Source organism: Myodes glareolus, chromosome 19 (assembly GCF_982192425.1).
Source record: "Myodes glareolus chromosome 19, mMyoGla1.1, whole genome shotgun sequence".
NCBI lineage: Eukaryota > Metazoa > Chordata > Mammalia > Rodentia > Cricetidae > Myodes > Myodes glareolus.
The window spans coordinates 58,241,742-58,263,723 of NC_142044.1; the positions used below are offsets into that span (position 1 = coordinate 58,241,742).

The 21,982-nt window shown below is 43.0% G+C and overlaps 1 protein-coding gene across 1 annotated transcript in view; it reads right to left on the reverse strand.

Annotated features, from left to right (window-relative positions):
- Window positions 1-3,233: 3,233 nt before the first annotated feature.
- Window positions 3,234-21,982, reverse strand: part of Dbx2 (developing brain homeobox 2) — a 32,551-nt gene continuing 13,802 nt past the window's right edge. Inside the window, exons 2-4 of the mRNA XM_048444765.3 lie at window positions 21,878-21,973; window positions 15,498-15,685; window positions 3,234-8,070 (exon numbers count right to left, since the gene is read on the reverse strand). Coding sequence (XP_048300722.2) covers window positions 7,744-8,070; window positions 15,498-15,685; window positions 21,878-21,973 — 611 coding nt within the window. The 3' untranslated portion in view covers window positions 3,234-7,743. The remainder of the gene's footprint in view (window positions 8,071-15,497; window positions 15,686-21,877; window positions 21,974-21,982) is intronic.

Below are 21,982 nucleotides of genomic sequence, written 5' to 3' on the forward strand. Positions count from 1 at the left end.
CCATAGCAACAGGAAAGAAGAGAAGAGGTAAGAGGGCCCAAATCTCTCTCTGCCATAGGGAACTTTTCTCTCCGTTCTACCATACCCTTTTCTCCTAATTCAAAGACCACATTGACACCAGACATTGAATTATTTCTAGAGCTCTTAATCTCAGTCATTAACTTTTCCAATTGCTAGACCACCGTGTATATACCCAGACAGTTCACAATCTTCGCTTTCTCCAGAACCCTCACGACACAGCCCCAGCACTTTCTCACTAACAATGGCCCCTGCCTGGATCAGCACCTCTCCTGTCCAGCAAACCTCCCACGGTCTGCTGACAAAGGCTCTCATCACCCTTTCTTCTTATCCAGCTCCAATACACTGCCAGCAAAATCCCAGTTGTCAGTCTGTGTTCCTCCTATATGCAGTTATATATTACTATTAGTATAAAAAATGGATGTGTGTTTTGCTTCATTTCAGATCACAGATCAGACGTGGGTACTCAATAAATCCCAGAAGCCCTACTCAGTTGCTCAAACACCCTTCCCCTCCTCTTTCATTTCCTCTCCTCCCTGACATCCCAGGCCTTCCTTAGCCTTTACCTCACTCTCAGGGTATGACTCTGCTTCACACTTCCCAGGTCACAGGTTGGATGAGCCATCTCCTCCCTCTCTCCATCAAAGGGCCCTACACTTGACAACTCCCCTCCCGAGGAAGGTCTGCTCTGCACAGACGCTCTTCATCCAATGGCTTTTTGCCATCACCACATCTTACTCCTTTGCACCCTTTCCGACCGCGCTGCCGTCCCACGCTAACAAAGCCATCCCATCCTCATCCTCACACTGTCTAGAAATTCCCAATAAAAGAAACAAAGAGAGGGTCCATCGGATTTTACTGCGCAAACCCATCCAGCTTCCACTCTCTCTCCTCTCCTCCACAGGCCAGCTGCTTCACACATTTTACGTATCTCGTCCTATGCTCCTTCTCCCTTTTCCTCCTCTCTTGCACTACAGTACTTTGACTTTTGCTCCTTACAACTCTGGTTAAGGTTGTTTATGTCAAAGCTATCACCACCCTCCATATTTCTCGATTCTCGAGCTGTTCCTCTGCCTGCGTCTTACACACCAGCGGCATTGCCCAGGAGGTCAGTTCCTTTTCCTTGACATAATTCCTGCATTACCTCACCAGCCTCTCCCGCCGATCCTCTTTGTCTGTTTTAGAAATCACATGGCTTTACTTGAAGCCCGTCCCAGGCTTCTTTGTTGTGGTTTTTGGAAGATAATTCCTTCTACCAAGCATAGAACTGAGTAGGTTTTCAATCCCTGGATGGACATTGCTCAGATTGCATTTCTCTCTACACCTCCTTGGGCTTCATCTTCACACCAGCATTGGAAAAGCACTATTGGCTCTTTCTGTCAATTGCATCCACATTCTCTTAGCCACAGTGTGGCACTACATTTACTTCATCTTTGATTACGAGATCCTTGCACCTCTGACTTGCCATGTTGGTTTTATGACATACTAATTTGTCTTTATTTAAAATTTCAAAGAAATTCCCACATGGATCCCAGATGTTGGCCATTTAACTCAAGAAGGTGTTTCCTCATTACACAAATGTGGTATGTGTCTAAAATATTGGCATTGTTTAGTTTATGAATTACTTAAAATAACTATATCACAAAAACAATGGTTCATGTGTGAGTCATAAATTAAACAATGCCAAATTTTTATGTGTACCACATTTGTATAATAAGGAAACACCTTCTTGGATTAAATCGTCAACATCTGGAATCCATGTGAGGGCTTTAAAAAATTAGTATTGCATTTTCTTAAACTTTTCTTGTGCATAAAAAAAATCCAAAATGAAGGAAATTTTTACAAAAATATCCTGCCCAAATATCCTTACAAGTAGTGCATTGCTTGGCTGATATAAAAGCTGAAATTAAAGCAATGCAAGCTAAATTGCATCAGAAGAATGCCAAGGCAGGCTGTCCCTCACTTTTATTGATTCTAGACCTTTTACTATGATATACATTGGGATAAAATATATTGGTCCTGTAATTATCGACCATGTTTAAACACTGAGTCCTGTGAATCTGACCTCTTTTGAGAAGAATGCCTTGGGGATGCAATCGAGTTTAAGGATTTTGAGACATGATCTCCCTGGATTTGGTTTGAATCCAATGGCAGGTGTCCTTACAACGGAAAGGAGAGAAAAAGCTGTGACACAGAGGAGAACATCTAGGGGACACCATCTAGAGAGTCAGTAGAATCAGATAAATTAAATCATGGGTCACCAGGAGCTGGTAGGGTCCTCTCCTTCCAGTAATACCATTGTGTGTGTGTGTGTGTGTGTGTGTGTGTGTGTGTACCTCGTACATTAATTATACCACTATATCTTATTCAAACATGACATGCCTGATATTTCAACTTCAGTTAATATGAAGGACTGGATGGTTTTGTTTTGTATTTGAGTAATACTCAAGGTTTCCTATCTCTCTGGTAACCTTGGAATGTTCTGATCTCAAACACTTCTTGGAAAACCCATAATTTTTATTACTTAAGCAACCTCGAGGAAAGAACCATGAAACTGTGCTAGTTCTACATGCTGTGGGCACACCAGCCTTACTGAATCATTCATTTCATAACAATGGCGGAGGTGGGCACACTGGCTTTATTAAATCATTCAAAGCAGTGGCAGAGGTGGGCACACTGGCCTTATCAAATTATTCATTTCATAACAATGGCAGAGGTGGGCACACCGGCCTTATTGAATCATTCAAAGCAATGGTGGAGGATGTGACTCTGAGTTTGAATCCTACTCACTTTGACTCAAAACACTGACTCAATCATCCCGACAGTTGGGTAGTGTAGCCAGCTGACCACAAAGCACAAGCAGAAAGAAGTAGACTACCACCCTATACTATTCCTCTGCCACTGGCTCTGTTGAAGGCCAAGTATGCCCATCTGCTTGGACTTTAAATGGATAGAGTACATTTGGATAGGCTTCAGCGTGAGTTTTTAGAGGACACTGCCCCCTCGGTATGTTTGGCACACCTTTATACTGAAGACCTCTGAAAGTATAAGACCAAGTTTCATTCATTTGATGAGATTTTTATTAAAAACACAATAGATCATTTTTCTGAAGAGCAGGGTCCGGTGGTCATTCTTTCCACATCCCGTCATCTTCTGGCCCATTCCAGGGTTTAACCCAAGAACTAAAATAGCTACAGTAGAACAATGCAGTCATCATAGTTTTGAGTAATTTTTAATGATGTGGGGAAAAGGTCTGGGAACAAGTAGAATAAAAAAGCAGGGAAACTGGACAGACACTGCAATCCAGATCTGTGTAGGCACCTGTATTTACATGCTCACACATTAAAACATAGCTGAAAATTCTTTTTCTCAAGAGGACTGTCTACTGGAATCTCATAACTTTTACTTTGTTGGTTGCTTTCAAATGCTTTTATTTAAAACCCAAAAAGTAAAAAAATTAAAAAAAAAAACCACAATGTAACAAAGTAATAGGACCATTGTCGATTAGGTACCATGTCATTGTGGTAAATACTTGTTTGAGAAATGGTTTGAAAAAGAATAAATTAATCCTGCAACAGTTTCCTTATATATTCAAGAATGCATCACCCTGATTTCTCCCACTGACATTCCTCTCTTCCTATAGGGGCTTAAAAAGAAAAAAAAATGAGACCGGGTTCACTGTGGACAAAGGTAGCTAGTAAATTATTCCTGGAAGGCTTTCTTTTTAAAAAAATATTTATTTATTTATTTATTATGTATACAATATTCTGTCTGTGTGTCTGCCTGCAGGCCAGAAGAGGGCATCAGATCTCATTTCAGATGGTTGTGAGCGACCATGTGGTTACTGGGAATTGAACCCAGGACCTTTGGAAGAGCAGGCAATGCTCTTAACCGCTGAGCCATCTCTCCAGCCTTCCTGGAAGACCTTCTGACTGCTGACTCTGGTGACAACAGTGCCTGGGAGGAATGGTGGACGCCGTGTGCTCTCTGATTAGCGGAGCATTAAGAGGGCTCTTGTTGCAAAGAGAGGTGAGGTTTGGAGGATGCTGACTTTCTCCTTTAAAATTACTGGAGCCTTCCAGGAGTAACATGGACGGTGTCAAACATTGTATGGCAAGGCAACTAATTTAGATGCTCTTGGAAGACAAGGACCTTTTTTCTCCCTCATATTTAACCATATTGAGGGTAGGAAATGGCTCATACATCATGCCCAGTAGACGCTGAAATAAATAAAGAAAAACACTGGGGGAAGACTTCAAGTGGTTGGAGATACAGCCCAGCAAACTTCAGAACACGTGGACTATGTTTCATTGTGTCAAAGGCTGTAAGACCTTCACAGAATCACTAAGTCCTGCTGAACACTAGGGAGATTGCAGCTTAGAAATAGAGATATCAGAAAGGTTGTTGGGAGTATAGGATATTTATAATTTTATATTTAAAGTAAAAAAAATGTATTGATTTGAGAGAGTCAAGTGAGAGTTTGGATGCTGGAGGAGGGTATGCTAGAGGAGTCTGGGAGTCACAGTGTGGTCATGGGAGTGAGTTTTAAAACCTGAGGATCACTTGACTAACTAATTGGTTTTCTTGTTTATTATTAAAAATACAGTGATGTCTTTTAAACATTAGTGGTAATCATCTTTATTGTCTCCAAAGTCTATGATCATCTCCAACCTGTTTATAGATTTCTAATCCCTACATATTAAAAGATTCATTTATTTCATCTATTTACAAACCAATTGAAAATGCCTTTTGAGGTGGGTTTTTTTTTTTCAGTATTTCATTCTCCGGGATTCTGTGGTCCTGATGGTATTAATACAAGCAGTATTTCTCTGGAAAGCAGACAAGGGATATACTAATACGTTATCACTTCCAGAAAAGAATCTGCAACTGTCCCACAGAAAATGCTCCCAAAAAGCCAGGGTGGAGGTGGGGTCCATAGAGGATAAGGAGGGAGACCTCTCTAGCAAGGGCCCAGTCATTCACTCCAATCCAGACAAGATACTGCAGAGAAAAGGCAGAAAGGCTGTGTGTACCATGGCTATGCTGTGTGTGAGAGAGCACATGGTACGGGCAGCATGGCCATGCTTGTGAGAGCACACATGTGTGTACTGTGGAGATGCTCTGTGTGAAAGCACACATGTGTGTACCATGGTTATACTTGTGAGGGCGTACCTGTGTGTACCAAGACTATATTGTGTGTGAGGGCACACATGTCTACTCTGCCTATGCTTGTGTCTGAGGGCACACAAGTGTTTACCATGACTATGTTTGTGTCTGAGGGCACACATGTGAAGACCATAACTATGCTTGTGTGTGAGGGCGCACATGTGTGCGCTATGTCTATGCTTGTACGTAAGGGTGCCCAGCATGTACACGGATATGCTTATGTGAGGGCACACGTGCGTGTACTATCACTGTGCTCCAGAAAGCTCTCGTTCTAGAGTGTGGCTTTCCTAAGCCTGGACACATTGCAGGGCGGAAGACAATTAAAATACTGACCTGCATATCTGAGCACCAGACCAGCCCTAAATGGAGAAGCTCTTCTGAGCCTCAGAGGTCCTGAGGCAAAGGTTTTCAAGCAGCAACTCACCGATTTCTACAACCTGGATAATCAAATGGCCCTGACAGATCTCTCCCATTCAAGTTCCAAGTTATCCTCAAGACATAATGGCCACATACAAATAAACCCTTCATGATTTTCATCAATGAACAGTGAAAACAAGGGCATGCCCATCACGTGCTGAGGTACTTCTCTGGGACTAGAGTCCACGGATTGACAGTTCTTCAGCTAAACTTCAAAATCGAATAGAAAGGAGATTATTGATGAGAATACAGCTCCCTAAACCCGAGGCTACAAAATACAGCGTACTCCCACTGCCCTTTGGTAAACCCTACCAGCTTCACAGATGCTTCTCACCTGCATCCTGCACTCACGGTGCTGCAGGCCCCACAGGGCTGAACCAGATTGCCAGAGCATGGATCCCCTGACTTTACTAGCTCCGTGACCCTGGGTGATCACGTCCACAAGCCGTGCCTTAGCTGCCTCAGTGGAGAAACAGGAACCCTGAGCAGTAAGACTGTCTACGTCACAGGGCCGTGGCCGTGAGGACTACATGAGCCAATAGACCCTAAATGCCCAGCACAGCGTCTGGCAGTACAGAGCAGCCCACAAATGCAATAAGGTCAGTACTAAAAAAAAGGACGCTGCGATCTCACTTTGCAAACGTTGTAAAATGTAGTCATCAGATCCCTGACTCCCACTTCCGACAAGGGAGCTCGAAGACAACCTTCTAAGACGACCTTTAGGAAGCACAAACGTGGCAAAGGCACCAGCTAATGTACCAATCCAGGCTCCGTTCATTAAGCCATAATTTCCTGACGCTGATCACAACTGCTATCTTCGTAACTATTCTCCCTTCTGCGTACTACAGCCTTGGAAGCCAGAGCCAAGAAGGTGAGCAGGCCGGAAGCCCTGTCGTTTCCTCACTTGCTCACTAACAGGATGTCCCATAAAGGACTTCTAGCTGGACCACTTGGTCAAAAACTCAGTCAAAACCTGCTGTGTCCTTTTTTTTTTCTTCATTTCCTGCAAAGTAAAACAATTTTTTGAATAAACTTAGAATTAATATTCTTGAATAACTAAGAAAATCGTTACCAGAAATATGACTTTATGCAAAGACTATTTCGGTGTGATCATAAAACATCTGGGGGTGTCTGTTAATATAGAAAACCACATAACATATGTAGTATGAACCAGGTGGGAAATTCAGGTCATATGCAGTGTGGGATCAGCACTGAGCACGGAGCCCGTCAGTGCTATGATTTTCAGTCCTGTGATTTTCAGTCCTGTTAGGGACAGCTTAAGAATGGTGACACAGTAGCCTGGCTTTTTGGCCACTGATCACAAACTAGGTAGCACAGATGATCATAAAGTTACTGAATGCTGACCCGTTATCTGACAATGACTTCCACTCAGGTATGTTTTTAGCAAACCCTGGTCTAGGTTAACCCCTGCAGAGAAGAAACCAAAAAAAAAAAAGCCAGTTCACACCTAAGTGTGCTTCTTCCTCCCTGATAGCCTCATCTATCTCAGACCTGAAACCTAGAAATACTGATAACTACATTCAAAAGTTGCAGTTTCCTGTTGAGTTCGTCGTATCCATCTTCAATGTGTATCTCTAACCGTGGCTCGTTCGGTTAGGACTGCTGACCTGCTCAAGTTCACTTACATCGGGATGCCAAAAAGGCCAGAAGATGAGAATTTTTACAAACACAATTAATTCTGTGACATCGAAGCCCAAATTTTACATTATTTGAAAAATTAATATTTGCTCAGATTTTTTTCTCCGTATAAAAAAGAAAATGAATTTTGCTCCATGTAAAACTTAGAGAGAACTGCTTGCTGCTAAGGCATTTAATGAGCATTTACATACATATACACAGACACACACATATGTACACATATTCAGAGCAGGCTGTGGGTTGATGCTGGCTGGCTTTTATTCTTTCGGTCCTACCATACCTTCTGGGAGGTTCTATTCCATTTATACATTGAGCCTCAGTCTAGGGCTAAATAAGAAACAGCAGCCTGGCTCTCCTAAGGCATCAGCTCAGGTATCACGCCAAGCTGTTAGTTTAAGGCAGTGTTGAGACACACACTAACTGGCTTGAATCCAAATGTTACAGGCTAAGGGTTCTTTTAGATGAGCATGGAGCATACTCCCTTCAGATGGCGCTAGCGAGTCTATCCTTGTCTCCAGCGTCCTTCTCAGGACACAAATACAAAGCACCTCGGAGTGAATTTGCTTCCTGTACCCCTGAATTCTCCTGGGTCAGTCTTTCTGCAGGTTCTGGAGAATTCTCCCTCCAGCTCGGACTTGAGTGCGGCTGGGAGACTTCCCATATTGCCGGGCACGGAGGAGGGAATCCCACAGCGGGCCGTGCGAGCCGGTCTTCTTGAAGGCTCGCGTCTTGGAGGCACCTGTTGGAGAGCACTTCCTTTTCTTTGGAATTACGCCATTTCATCCTTCTGTTCTGAAACCAAATCTTCACCTATGGATAAAATAATTAGGAAAAAAACTCACTTATTCCAAGTATAGCACTTAGGTGTTTTACTTATTTCTTTTATTCTGGCCTCACACATGCTAGGCAACCACATTTTCAACGGTCAATGTCTTCTACTGCACATTCTACAGAATTTCCTACTCTGAGAGCCTAACCAGAACATCTGTCTCTGTGGCTTTTCCTGTGGGTTTCTTCAGAAGCACCTAAGAGAGCAACATAACATCCCATGGACACCTCCAAACAAATAGTATAGCGATCACATTTTTTTATTTTTGGTGGATTTTGAAATTAATTTAGTTTTAAGTATTTTAAAACATTATTTAATCTATGCTAATACATTTATTCAAGAAGAATTGACTAGTATAGCACCCGTGCATTTTGACTTGGGGGATACTATGCTATGTTGGTTGGTTGACATGGGGGGAGGTGTGTATGTGTGTGTGGTGTGCTTGCAGATGTGTATTATACACATCTGTGTATTGCAGGCTGTGTGTATGTAGTGTGTGTGTGTGTGTGTGTGTGTGTGTGTGTGTGAACCACAGATGATTTTATGATTTGATGAGATATTCATTTCACATCTAAGGATACTGGGGTTTGGCAGGATTAACCAACGCAAGATCACACAGCAGAGCAAAGTGAAGAATTTCAGGCCTGGCTATCAGGTTGTGTTGACACACAGACCTCACCACAAGCTTTTAACATTAAATTAACAATACATTTTGTAATGCTTTGATAAATGTGGGCTTTATGCAGCTTCCAAGTTTTGATTACTCCCAGGATTTATCCAACTATGATAATTAGTTTCTATAAATAAGAATTGATTGTAATTAACCCAGAAGGTGGCTTGATCTGAATCATAACTTCCCCCACCCCACCGCAACTTGACTCTGCAATTAACTGCCCTATTCATGAGACACTCGATCATCTGTCAGCGGAAGAATCCCCAACTACTGCCCTGACATTTTAAAAGCAGGAACAGTCATTGTCACTACACTGCATCTTTGCACTAACAACTTATACTCTCGTTTTGAAACAACAGCAAAACCCTAGTTAAAATCAGTGGGTCTCAAAAAAATGAATGCTTGGAAGGTTATAGGGCAAATAGGGTAACAGAAAGAGAGGGACTAGAAAAGGGTGGGCATGGCAGGTCTCAGAAGACACTATGTACATGTATGGAACTGTCAGCAAACAAATCCAACAGTCATTGATAAAAGTCTTCCATTAGAATAAAACATTTGCTCGAGAAAATTATTATTAAAATATATTAAGAGGGCTGGAGATGCATCTCAGTTAATAGAGTGTGTCCCTAGCGTGTGTGAGACCTGCAACAAATCCCAGAACCACACAACACAAACATGGTGGCACATGCCTGTAACCGCAGCACTCAAGAGGTAGACACAGAAAGATCTGGAGTTCGAGGCCATCCTTGGTGGGTTAGGAAGTTTTACATCAGCCTAAAGCTACATTAGATCCTACTTTTAATCACACACACACACACACACACACACACACACACACACACGAAAACAAAATTGAAAATGGTCCTTCTACACTGACTAAACAATCTCTTCAACTATTCCTTTTAAATGACAGCACAGGACATCAACTCCAGGAAACTGAGTGTCAATTACCGTTGTGTTGGCTACGATGCTCAGAGTACAGCTTTTCCTAAGGAAATAGCTGAAGCTCGCATGCCAGGACACTCGCTTCTACTCTGGCTGCATTTATAATTAGCAGCGGCCATTCCTCCTGGAAAGCTGCCAAGTTCTTCTTGTGCATTTTCACTGGGCAAGTGCTGCTCCCATGGATGCGTCAGCTTTGTTCAATGCACTCATTTTCTTTCATTCTTCTTTTTTTAGTGTACATGTATGTGTGTGTGCATGCATGTCTGTGTGTATGCATGTGTGCATGTGTGTGCATCCATGTCTGTGGGTGTCTGTGTGTATATGTATCTGTGTGTGTCTATATGTCTGTGTGTATATGTATGTGTCCATGTGTGTGTGTCTTTGTGTGTCTTTGTGTATGTGTCTATGTGTGTGTCTGTGTGTGTATCTCTGTGTGTATGTGTCTGTGTGTGTTTGTGTATATGTGTTTGAGTGTGTGTCTGTGTTATGTCTCCTTGTGTGTATCTCTGTGTGTGTCTGTGTCTATGTGTGCATGTGTGTGTGTCTGTGTCTATGTGTCTGTACGTGTCTGTGCGTGTATGTGCCTATGTGTCTGTGTGTATGTATCTATGTGTGTATATGTCTGTGTGTCTGTATATGTGTCTGTGTAATGTCTGTGTGCGTCTGTGTGTGCATATGTGTGTCTGTGTGTGTGCATGTGTATGTCTATGTGCATGTATCTCTGTGTGTGAGTATCTGCATGTGTGTGTTGTGTGCATGGAGATAGAGTGACCAGTGGGATACAGAGACAGAGCTTGACTTAAGTAATCTCTTAGTAAAAAGCCATAAAATAGTTTCTTCACAATCAATGGACAAATACATACATTTAGTAAAATACACAGAAGTCAAACCTCTCTCAACAGGCACAAAAACAACTCCAAGTAGGTTAAATAGCTAAACATAAAAAGAAAGCTACAAGTCGTAGAAGAAAATATATGAGACTGTAATTAGTCTTGAGGACACAAGCTCTTTTTAAAGCAAATCATAAAACATTGGAGACAATAAAGCAGAGAAGTCAGAGCTGGCTACATAAAACTGAGAAATTTCTGTACACATGAACACACTATAAACAGATGAAAAAATAGCAAACTACTCAAAAACGAAAAGTCGGAATCTCGGAGATATCTGCATAATATTAGGCAAAGGTTCATATTTGCAAACATTTTATATATATATATTATCTAGAATATCCAAATATTGAAAATAATCAAGATCAACAATAGATGAAGTTATGCAGATAATGGAACATTATTTGGTTTCAGAAAGAAAGGTAATTCTGAAACTTGTAACAATATAGATGAGCCAAGAAGATATTATGTTACGTAAACTAATCCAATTAATAAAATGCCTTTTGATTCAACTTGTACAAAAGTCTTTTAAGTCTCTAAATTACAATGCAAAGGAGAATGGTAATTGGCAGGGCCTGTGGTAGGGGAGGGAGGACACATTGGGAGCTGATACAGAGTGTCCGTGTTACAGGATGGAAAAGTCTCTGGAAATGAACTGCGGTAATAGCTATGTAACGGTGTAAATGCATGTAGTGCCACTGGCATTAGAACTTTGAAAGGTTAAGACAATTTATTTTGTATTCATATTTTACCACAATAAAGAAACAAATGTGGAAAGAAATGCTTAAATATTTGTAACAAGAAAGTGGAACTTATCTTATTATTCTAAATATCTTGATTAATATCCAAAACAGTTCCTGCATGTCAACAAAAGGATAACTGTTGGAAAATAAACAACCACAAAAAGCCAATTCAAAAAATTCACATTTCCAATAAATTATCAAAAGCCTCTAAAATTCTGGTGGCTACAAAAATTCAAACTAAAAATAAATAAATGAACAAATACAATTGTCTATAAGGTTGATAAGGCTTTTCAAAGTAATAAAGAATAAAGGGTTTGCAATAAAAGGACTTGTACAAGCAGAAATTTTACATAAATCAGTATCTAGGTTTATCTAAGACTCTTTGGAAGACTTTTAATCTCTTAGAATTTGCAATAGATACACAGACATTTTAACTCTCAGATCCTTTTTCTGGTTTCATCTTACAAAACTTCTTTCGCTTGTTTGCTTGTTGTTTTGTGTTTTGAGACAGGGTTTCTCTGTGCAGCCTTGACTGTCCTGGAACTCATTCTATAGACCAGTTTGGCCTCGAGCTCTCAGAGATCTGCCTGCCTCTGCCTCCTGAGTGCTGGTATTAAAAGTGTGCACCACTGCCTAGCTACAAAACTTGTCTTTTAAGCACACAAAGAAAGGCAATGCTGAAACCCAGAAGTAACTCAAAGATTGGAATGTCTTATGTATCTACAGGATGATATGTAATGAGGCTCACGTGAGAGAAAATGGAAAAGATCTACATGTCAGACACAAAGGACTCATCCTGTAACAGTAAGAAAAGGAACAGAACAGTCCACATGGCCAACTATCTCAATCATGACAGCCAAAGCTGGGAGAGATGCACATGACTGTCATTGGCAGATTGGCTCGAGTTACAGCATGAAACGATGATCCAGCAAAGTAGAGCAGAAACACATACCGCAGGATGAAGACCCTCCACTAACAGAATACTGCAGATGCCACATACAAAGAACTAGTACTAAATAGATCTGTTTACACAAGGGGCAGAAATGTACTACATTCATCTATCCGGCTGGGGACGGGGATGGTGTGTGGCCTTGGAGAACACAGGCTAAGAGGTGCTATCAGGTCTTCCCACTTCTGCTACTTGATCATCATTGTAGAGAAGGTTTGTGAGAAGCCAAAAAAGACACACAGAGCCCATTGCATGGGCATATGTAGGTGGTCACACACATAAAAACTTTAAGTGCCAACTTTTTTGTAAAGTAAGGATAACACAATGAATAGCGGACACATCATATGATCCTAGCAAGCATTAAAGGATATCAAATGTTGGCTCCCTGGTAAGCATCATGCAAACAGGAGCATAATTGCAATTTGTACATATCCATCCTGTACATGAACTTATTTTAAGAGTCTGATATTTCAGTAAATTTAACCAAGAAGCATTATAAATAGCAGGAATAACTGAGCTGGATTGGAGAGTGATGTGGAATTTCCCTCTGTATGCTATGAATATCATTGGTCGATAAAGAAACTGCTTTGGGCCTATATTAGAGCTACAGGGGAAGAGAGCTAGAAGGGAAAAACTAAACTTAAGGCTGGGAGGAAGAAGGTGGAGTCAAGGAGAAGCCATGGAGCCCGGCTAGAACCAGACAGAACTTTAGCAAGTAAGCCACAGCCACATGGCCATACACAGATTAACAGAAATGGGCTAAATTCACATGTAAGAGTTAGCCAATAAAAAGCTAGAGCTAATGGGCCAAACAGTGATTTAATTAATACAGTTTCTGTGTGATTATTTCGGGACTGAGCAGTCAGGAACCAACAGGAAAGATGGGAGATGGGCTTTCACTTGTTACTTCACCACTTGTATTATATCGCTGATAAGCATGGAAGTTAATAAAATCCTAATTTATTTATTAGATGCTCTCCCAAATTCAATACAACAAAAAAATCCATTCCGAAATATCTGAATTTTTAAAAAAATAGAATTAAGTGAAACTATGTGTTTAGGCTTAAGAGGCAAATAAGAAAATCGTTGGTCTCCTTGGTGTGGAGAGAGTGTAGCCTTTCTGGTAGAATATTAATGGCTATGGGATTTGATATCAAGTGTCTCTGTAGATTGCTGCACACATAGTCAGAGGTGGTCACACATACCCAGCACACAGCAAGGTGGAATGCAACCCCTTCCGTCTCTCAGCATCTGCTTCAAGCTGACAGACAACCCTGGGCTCCCTGCAATCCCGACCCATGTTATTTTCTCCCCTCTGACCCTGAGTCTTCTCATCTCTGCTGTGGTACTCCAGCAGAGCCCAGAGAGGTCCTTGCCACCCACACTGAGGCCCATCAAGTAGGTCTGTCACCTGACTTCCTGGGTTTGTGGACCTTCACAAGGCTGCTGTCTCTAGACACGGGAGAGGCATAGAAGGCTGCAACTCCATAAACAGCTTTGCAAACTACTGGCCCAGCCCCTCTAATGGTCTCACAAGTCAAAACAAACCCCCTAATGTTGTTATCTAACCTCCGCTGGGTAGGTAACTTCCTAGAATGCCAAGAGTGTAACAGCCCACCCAGCATAGAGTTACAACGAAGTGGACCCTGGAGATACAGCCACTGATCTACTCATACGCAAAACTGCCGAGCCTCATTAAATGCACAGAAATCAATTAAGGCTATGAACTAATTACCCTCTACCACACAGCATACCACTCTCTACTACTAGAAAGCATTGGGAATGGCATGGCAGTTCGTGGAACAAACCATTTCCCCAGAGGAAGGAATCAAGGGTAAGGGGAATTTCACACACTAGGACATGTTTGACACAGCGTCTTTTACCCTTCATCTCCCTCACAGCAATTCAAGACATCCTGGTGGATGTGGTTCTATTTGGAAAGCAGAGTGCCTGCTGCATTTCAACTACCATCATCTCCTTCAGCTCGATGTCTTGATTATGGATGTTTTTATGTGAATTTAACACAAGCTATAATCCTCTGAAATGAAGGAACCTCAGTTAAGGAGAATCTTATGCCTCCAGAAGATCAAGCTGATGGCAAGCCTGTAGGGCATTTTCTTAATTAGCAACTGATGTTGGAGGGCCCAGTTCATTGTGAATAAGGCCACCCCTGAGCTGGTGAAAGCAGGCTGAGTACGCCATGTGAAGCAAGCCAGTAAGCACCACCCCACCATGGCCTCCATCAACACCTGCCTCCAGGTTCTGGCCCTATTTGAGTTCCTGCCTTGACTTCCTTTAATGGTAAACAGTGAAATGGACGTGTAAGTCAAACAAACCCCTTCCTTCTCAGGTTGCTGGCTCATCACAGCAATTGTAACCCTAAGACATTCTCGTATGGTAGACACTCTGCACAGCCGCAGAGATGGTGGCTCAAGGTTAAGGAAACCACATTAGGCTATCTGGGAAACCTAGATCCCAAACAGTTTTGCCGCATGATGCTGAACCTACATTCAGTCTTCTGTATTTCTTCATCCAGAAGATGGATAGCATTACAGTGAACGAGGGTGTTCATTTGAAAGAAGAAACACAGAAATGCTAGCGTTCTATGAGCTAACTGGCCATCTTGGGAGAATTCTTCACTCTCAAGATTTACATTCACAGCTGTGTGGAGCATTAGTGAGCAAGCAAGGTATAGATGCTGCAGATATGAAAGGTACGGAATAGGGCGCCCATCCACAGGGGCCCAGGAGTCTCACGTTCACTCTCTGATCTTGGATTAAAAGTTAAAAGGAAGACAGCAAAATTGGTTACAGCTTTTGAAGATAATTATTTAGTCTGTTTCTCTGGGTAAAAAGATCACACATACGCACACACATGCACATACATGTGCGCACATAAACACACACACACACACACATGAGAACAGGGGATGAGAATAATATGATGCATTCTCGATATTTCCCTTCATTTGTGGCTCAGCCTTGCCCTCAGCATGCGGATCAGTCATCTCCACACAGGACTTGCCAGCAGTGTGTGGCTCAGTCTCCACACAGGACTCGTCCTGTGTGTCTACGCCCACTGAAAATTCAGAACAAACACTTCAGAACACTCAGAGGCACAGTGCCATGCCTGGCACAAGACATTCATGCCAAAGAACAAGCTGCATCATGCTGAAACCAGAAATAGGAGGTGTCCTCCTCCTCGTGGGTACCTGTGACTCCTTCAGTCCCAAGCTGACGGCAAGTTTCCTTCGGTCTGTTTTGCTGATGTACTTCTGCTTCTGAAACATTCTCTCCAGAGCCTTTCTCTGGTCCTCTGAGAACACAGCTCTTCTTAAAATCCCCCTCCGTGCTTTGGAATTTGAGTCCTGGGTCAGCAGAGGCAGCCCGTGTTCTTCTCCTGGCAGAGAGATACAAAAGGACAGCAGGGTTAGAGAAGAGAAGCAAGCCCCTCTGACCCTCAGAGTGTTTGCACCTCAAAGTCAGCACCGTGGCTGACTGCTCTCTCTCTACAGCAAGAGCTACGCTGCTTAAGCTCTTGGGGTCCTGGAGTTCTTTGAGGACCTGATAAATGCTGGTCATGGAACGATGCTCCAAGGAGTCAATCAAACAGCACAAAAATAGCTCAATGCCCAGCCCTATCAAGAGTCCCGAGAATCTGCTTCCCCCTTGATAGCTCACCTGATCCATACGTGGATCCTATATATGCCACACCAATCACTGGCTAGATAAGGTGCTTGGAGTGACACAAGTCCCATTCTACACTGAGGACACAAAGCTCAGATGCCACAGAACGGGAGATACCAACTAGCCAATCAGCAATAAACAGGGCAGGAGAGACCATAGACAACATACAAACAACCATACAAACATACATACAAGAACAGGAAAGACCAACTAGCAATATGGGAATGAGTCTCACTCAAACATCCCTAAAACTTTTAAGAGAGGGCCCTAGATTTTTCCCTAACAAATAATTTTTAGGAAAAAAAATGAACAAAGATTCCTATAGAGGATCTACAGGTGCGGTTCTAACATTTTGGAGGCTGTGGACTGGAGCTAGATCTCACCCTATGAACAACAGACCTAGTAGACCTACAGCTAAGATCAGGTAATAACTAATAACTTCTGGACCCAGTTTCTCAGGTTTTGGTGCCCTAAAATGAACAGGAACAACCAATGAACAAGCAAAAGCTATGGCAAACCCAAAGGATACCCTTCCCCACCCCCTCTCCCCATACCACATCCCACCCAACACAGCCCATTTTCATTAACAATGCTTCAGGAGTCCGTGTGAGCCTCTCCGTCTTCCTGACCCATCCCTGGGAAGCTGCCCTGTGCCTATTGCTACAGTAAGCCCTAACTCGACTCTGCAAGGGATGCATGCCCCAACCACCAGTATGCACCAAGCTTGCAATAGGTCAAAACACAGAAGAGGAAGGACAGAATGACAAAGGCAAGCCCTAAGGTAAACAGTGATAGAAGTATGGACGAGTAATTCATTTTCAAATAGAAACAAGCAGCCCCTGGAGCAGCCTTTAGGGGAGGCAGAGTTCCTGCATCATTCCTGTGGTCCCTAACCCTGCCACATTTCGTTCCAAACTCTGTTCCCAATGTGGGCTACCCAAGGGTCACACAGCCCAGCCCACTTCTAAGAAGCCTTGTTTAGTTTCCACATTAAAAACCAGTCTATAGACTGCTACCTCTCACCCCGCCCCCACAGCTTTGTGAGGAAGGCAGAGGCACTAGTGTAGGGAACAGCACTGACCCCAGATAGCTTCAGATTCTCAGGGAAAACATAAGATTCTTTCAGGATAACTCAAGCTGAAGGCCACCAACCGTCCTTTGAGAAAGAAAACTCTTTCGTCTTCCTAAAGAACTCAGTAACTTCTCAGCGCTTAAGAGACCATCACGTGTTTGATACAGGCCTCTCCAATGGGTCAGCTAAAATAGCACTAGCCTCCATTTACTGTTTGCTCAAATCGCGCTCTTTAAACCTGCTTCTCTGCCACCTGAGGCCAGTGTTCCTCTACTGAGGAGGGTGGAGTGTTGTCTGCAGGGCTCTGTCTTCCTGCTGCACTGTTTCTAACTGCTCTGCGCCCTCTCCCACAGGCTTCTGTCCTTCAATACTCTCCAGTGGAGAGACCCCTCATCACTATTTTCAAATATGCCTGTGGGCATCTATGAGCTTGTGCATATGTGTGCCTGTGTTTGTGTGGTTTCTGTAGGCCCATCTGTCCTGTTCTAATAGACTCTAAGCCACCCTCAAACACTCATAAAACCCAGAATTTGGACTTAAATGATTCTACTCGATTTAGACCTTCACCAAGTTGGGTGTGGTAACTGTCTTTGACTGCCTGCCTTCCTCTTAGCTTGGTTTTTACTACTCAGCGTGCCTTTTAAAGGGTCTCCAGAACCAGTCACGGGCCTTCTGAGCCTTTCAGAGTCCAGTAAGAATTCCGTCTTCTCCTCTGCTCAGCCTGTGACTAAAGCACAGCCCACACCCCAGTTGCATTCTGCAGACACACACTGAGACGGCATTATACTTTTTCCCACTCAGCTCTATCCAGTCCACCCTCCCCGCTCCTAGTCTGTACAGAGCGCTTGATCAGGGAAATGAAAATCAGGATTTTATAAGCAGAACTACATTTGACTTCATGTGATATTCGGGGAATGGGTCATAGACAAGCATCCTACAAGACTGAGAGTTACCCACCATTACCATCTAGGCTGAACACTTAGACAGAAAAGGAACTACACCCTAGGACTGAAACTCTGAGGCTGCCTCCGCCTCTCTAGAGATTTGAATAGAGTCATCAACCTGGAAAGCCTGTAGTTTTGAGTCTCTGGTCCCTCAAATATTCTTCTTGGCTGACCGAATGTCATTTATCTGGGCAACACCACTCCATCCTTTTTGAGAAGTCACTATCTAGATTCAAAGTATCGACAAATTCCATTATCTTCCAAGTAATATAATCAGGCCTCTTTCTAAATTTAAAAAACAAAGTTGTATCCCTCTGAGGATCTTAAAATGGCTAAATAAAATCTCTGCATATGTTAGATATTTTACATTCATGTGTATATGTGTGTTGGGAATTGCAGTCAGTCTCTCCTAGGTTTTCCCAGCTCTGGGCAACCTCCTGAGACTCCAGCGGAGAGCAGTAAACCAACACCCAAGTCAGGTGGCAACAATATTATTAATCAGAGCATTTCCCATCTTTGATAGTGAGACCCAGAGCCAATCCACATTCACTCAGCAAAAGCAAAGCCCCTTCCCTGCTGCCTTCCACAAAATGCTGTACTAAAACCTGGGGTGGATATGAGGTTCCCTTAAGTTTTAACAAGGAAAAAAAGGTGATAACAAGCCGGGAATGTCACATATGAACGCAGCTTCAAGGAAAAGGCTGGGCAGTTTGTCCTGCCGACAGGTTTTCTCTGCTCAGACTCACATAAAGTTGGCTCCAAACTGAAGTTCTGTTTCCTAGGGCATAAAATTCTTGAAAGGTCAAGTTGGGTACTCAAAGACAAAAATAGAGTAATTATCTAATTAACTCAATTTGCTAGCCTCCCTAATTAAGATTTCAGGTTTTTTTTTTTAGGTAGCTTTTTAAAAAAGAGCCATTACCTGCATCATTTCCACAAATCTCCTTTTCATTTTACCTGAGAAATGTGTTACTTTTTAAAATAAGTTTATGAATGTAATATCAAAGATTTTTCCATGCAGTGCTTTAGGGGAGGGGCCGGCTTTGACTGGTGCCTTTCAATTTCCTCGACTGTTCTCTATGTTTTAGCACAGTGCTGAAACAGCCTATTAAACCGTTTACTGCATGTGAGAAGGGCACCGGGCAGATGATGGCTTCCACATTGCAGCAAGGAGTCAAGGCTAAATCTGAGAAGTCAAGGAAACCCCAGTCGACATGAAACAAACGAATCAGGTTGTGAGTGAAGAAGGCCTTCCCCTTGCTTAGCTACAGATGTGCTGACCCGATCCTGGGCTTTGGGAGGAAGTGAAGTCAACGCTGTGGAGCAACCAAGGCGGCCATGAGTTTCATCACTTGTGAAACTTTTAGTATAAACCGACTTTTGGCCGTCCAAGCGGAAACTTGACACGAGTTGACTTGAACAGTTCTTTCTCTTCCTCTCCCCTTTCGTGGCTGCAATGAAAAATAATTTAGCAACTTGGACATAAACACTTATTATTTTTTAAAAAAAAGAAAATCCAGTAAATTCCTTTAGTAAGAAGGCGCTTCAGATGTAAAGCTCATTAGCTGTGCCCTGGTTATCACGGCTCTTTTTGTGGAATTCTTTATGGACAGCAAGATCCCACCGCATCATTAGTTGCTGCCCATGTGAGTGAATATTATAAACAGGAAAATGAGATATTCATTTCAGGGTTATAACTAATAACGTGATACAGCGTCATTTATTAAAAACACATGCAGGGCCTCTCGAAGGTCTCAGGAGGCCAGCATTAGGAGGACAGACAAGTCAAGGGCAGCATGGGCTATCCTTGATCTGAACAGTACTGATCTTTCAAGCCTGTGTTTACTTATTTTTTTACCAACATAAACACAGGACTTTAAGCCCTGAGGGACGAGCATCATTTATAACTATGATGAAGAGGGCATAGAGTGTGAAGGACTGAGAACTACGGAGAGAAAACAGGACCTGCTTAAAATAATAATCATTGGATTATTATTTCCAAAATAATCATTGGAACTCTTGAGAGAATGACGCGCTCCATTAAACTGGCCTGATCCTTTTTTTTTTTTTTTTTCCTATTTATTAAACTGGACCAAACTTTTATGTGTTAGAGACTCTTTTAAAACACCCCAATAAAATAAATACACTGCACTGTCATGTGTGCCCACATGCCTGGACATCTCTATCACATGAAACTTTTGTGCCTATTTCCACACACCTGAGCAGTAGCACCGGCAACTTTATAAAGTAAAAGACATCAAGATGGAGCAAGGGAAACCAAGTGCGAGACACCGTGGATAAACAAAGGTGCCCTGAGATGGGATTTTCAGCATCTGGGTTTGTGTCTCCTCCAGACATCTTTGCCTGACACGCTACTATCTGGTGATAAATGCTTCCTTAATTTGCACAAGTTCTCAATCGCCCTCATAGAGGACCACCTTGAAGGAAGAGTAAAAGGTTTTGTCACGGTTTCTCTCTCGCTATTCAAATTCAATACATTCTAGTTAAATCTACAATTAATAGGTCACTGCCAAAATAGCAGTGTATCAGTCCTGGTTAATAAACAATCCCCACAGTTGATAATGGGCCCTGTGTATTCAGCGAGTCCCTATATACAGTCAGCTCAGGCACTAAATCCCCTTTCAGGTGGACAGGGCTATATGGGAAGATGAGCTGGAATGAGTCTATAAAAGTCAGTTCCATTCACCGCGTTAGTTTTCAGTGAAGGGCTTTAAATGGTGTCCAGAAATTCACTTGGAATGCGAAGCAGGAGAAAAAGGCTGACACACAGAGCCTGGCTTTATGACCACACAAAAGGACAAATGACCCTTGCCCAAGCCCTCTCACTGTGAAATGGTCCCTAAAGTTCATCTGCAGAGTGAAAAATCGTGGTGAGGTCGCGTGTGGATGAGTCCAGCAAAAGTGAGGATTGGTCACGGGTCTGTCACCCATTGTAGCCACGTCCCAGCCGTGTAAAGGGCTCTGTGGGAAAGTACCGGCCCCCTAAAGAGACGCTCAGAAGCCTGCAGCTCATTAAACCTCAGCATTTGCTGCCTCGCTTGTCGGGAGTCATTTTGTGGGGCAACTGCTCTCCTGAAATATCCATAAAACGCAAGAACACATACAGGGCCAGGGGGTTGGAAACAGTCACGGGGCTGTGGCTTGGGACTGGCCCTCACTCCACTCTTCCCTGGCGTAGCTGTGTACCTGTGTGTCTCCTCAGGCCTCTGCTGCCTGGCTCACTCTACAGCTCACCCTCTGCCTGTAGATTTTGCTGACATTCCAAGGCACCTACGTGCACGAGAGAGTGCGGGCACCACGCTGATCTATTTGGTTTCTCCTCTTCTTTCTCAGACACAAACGTATTTTTCTTTCAGAACGTTTAGAGACCAGTTCCCTGTAAACATTCGCTACAAGCCCGGCTGGCTTTCTTCAGGAAGATAGACAATATTTTACCCCGTCTTTACGATCTCCAGTTTCTAATTCTTTTCCAGACCTGTGACTGACTGAGTCATTTGACGCCGAGTGGAAGCACCGCACAGGTCACTCTTTTCCCATTTTCCTTTGCCCACTTTTTTAACCCAGTGTGGTACAGGTTTTAGAAAGAGCCAAACTGGTCCCTCTAAGATCTTTTATACCAAATGGAAAACAAGTCCTTGCTTTGGCGTGTCAGCTCCGGGCTTAGTGTCTCCGAAAACCCTCTCACAATCGCTCACTGTGCCGAGGCTTGATAATCTCTGGAAAACTCCTGAATAGGGTCGCTGTGATTTTTAGTGAGGCATTAGCTCCTTGCCACTGCACTGCCAATTAGCTTCCCCGAGCACATTAAATCCTGCTGCTTTGGTTTACAGAATAACCGAGGCATTGCTGATGAAGCATTAAAACTTACTTGAAAAAGCTGTGGGGGAGGCAGGGCGCCTGCAGGACCCACCGCAGCAGGCGGAGTAGAATGGCGGGGCGCTCAGAAGGAAGGGTTTGGAAGGCACTGCGGAGA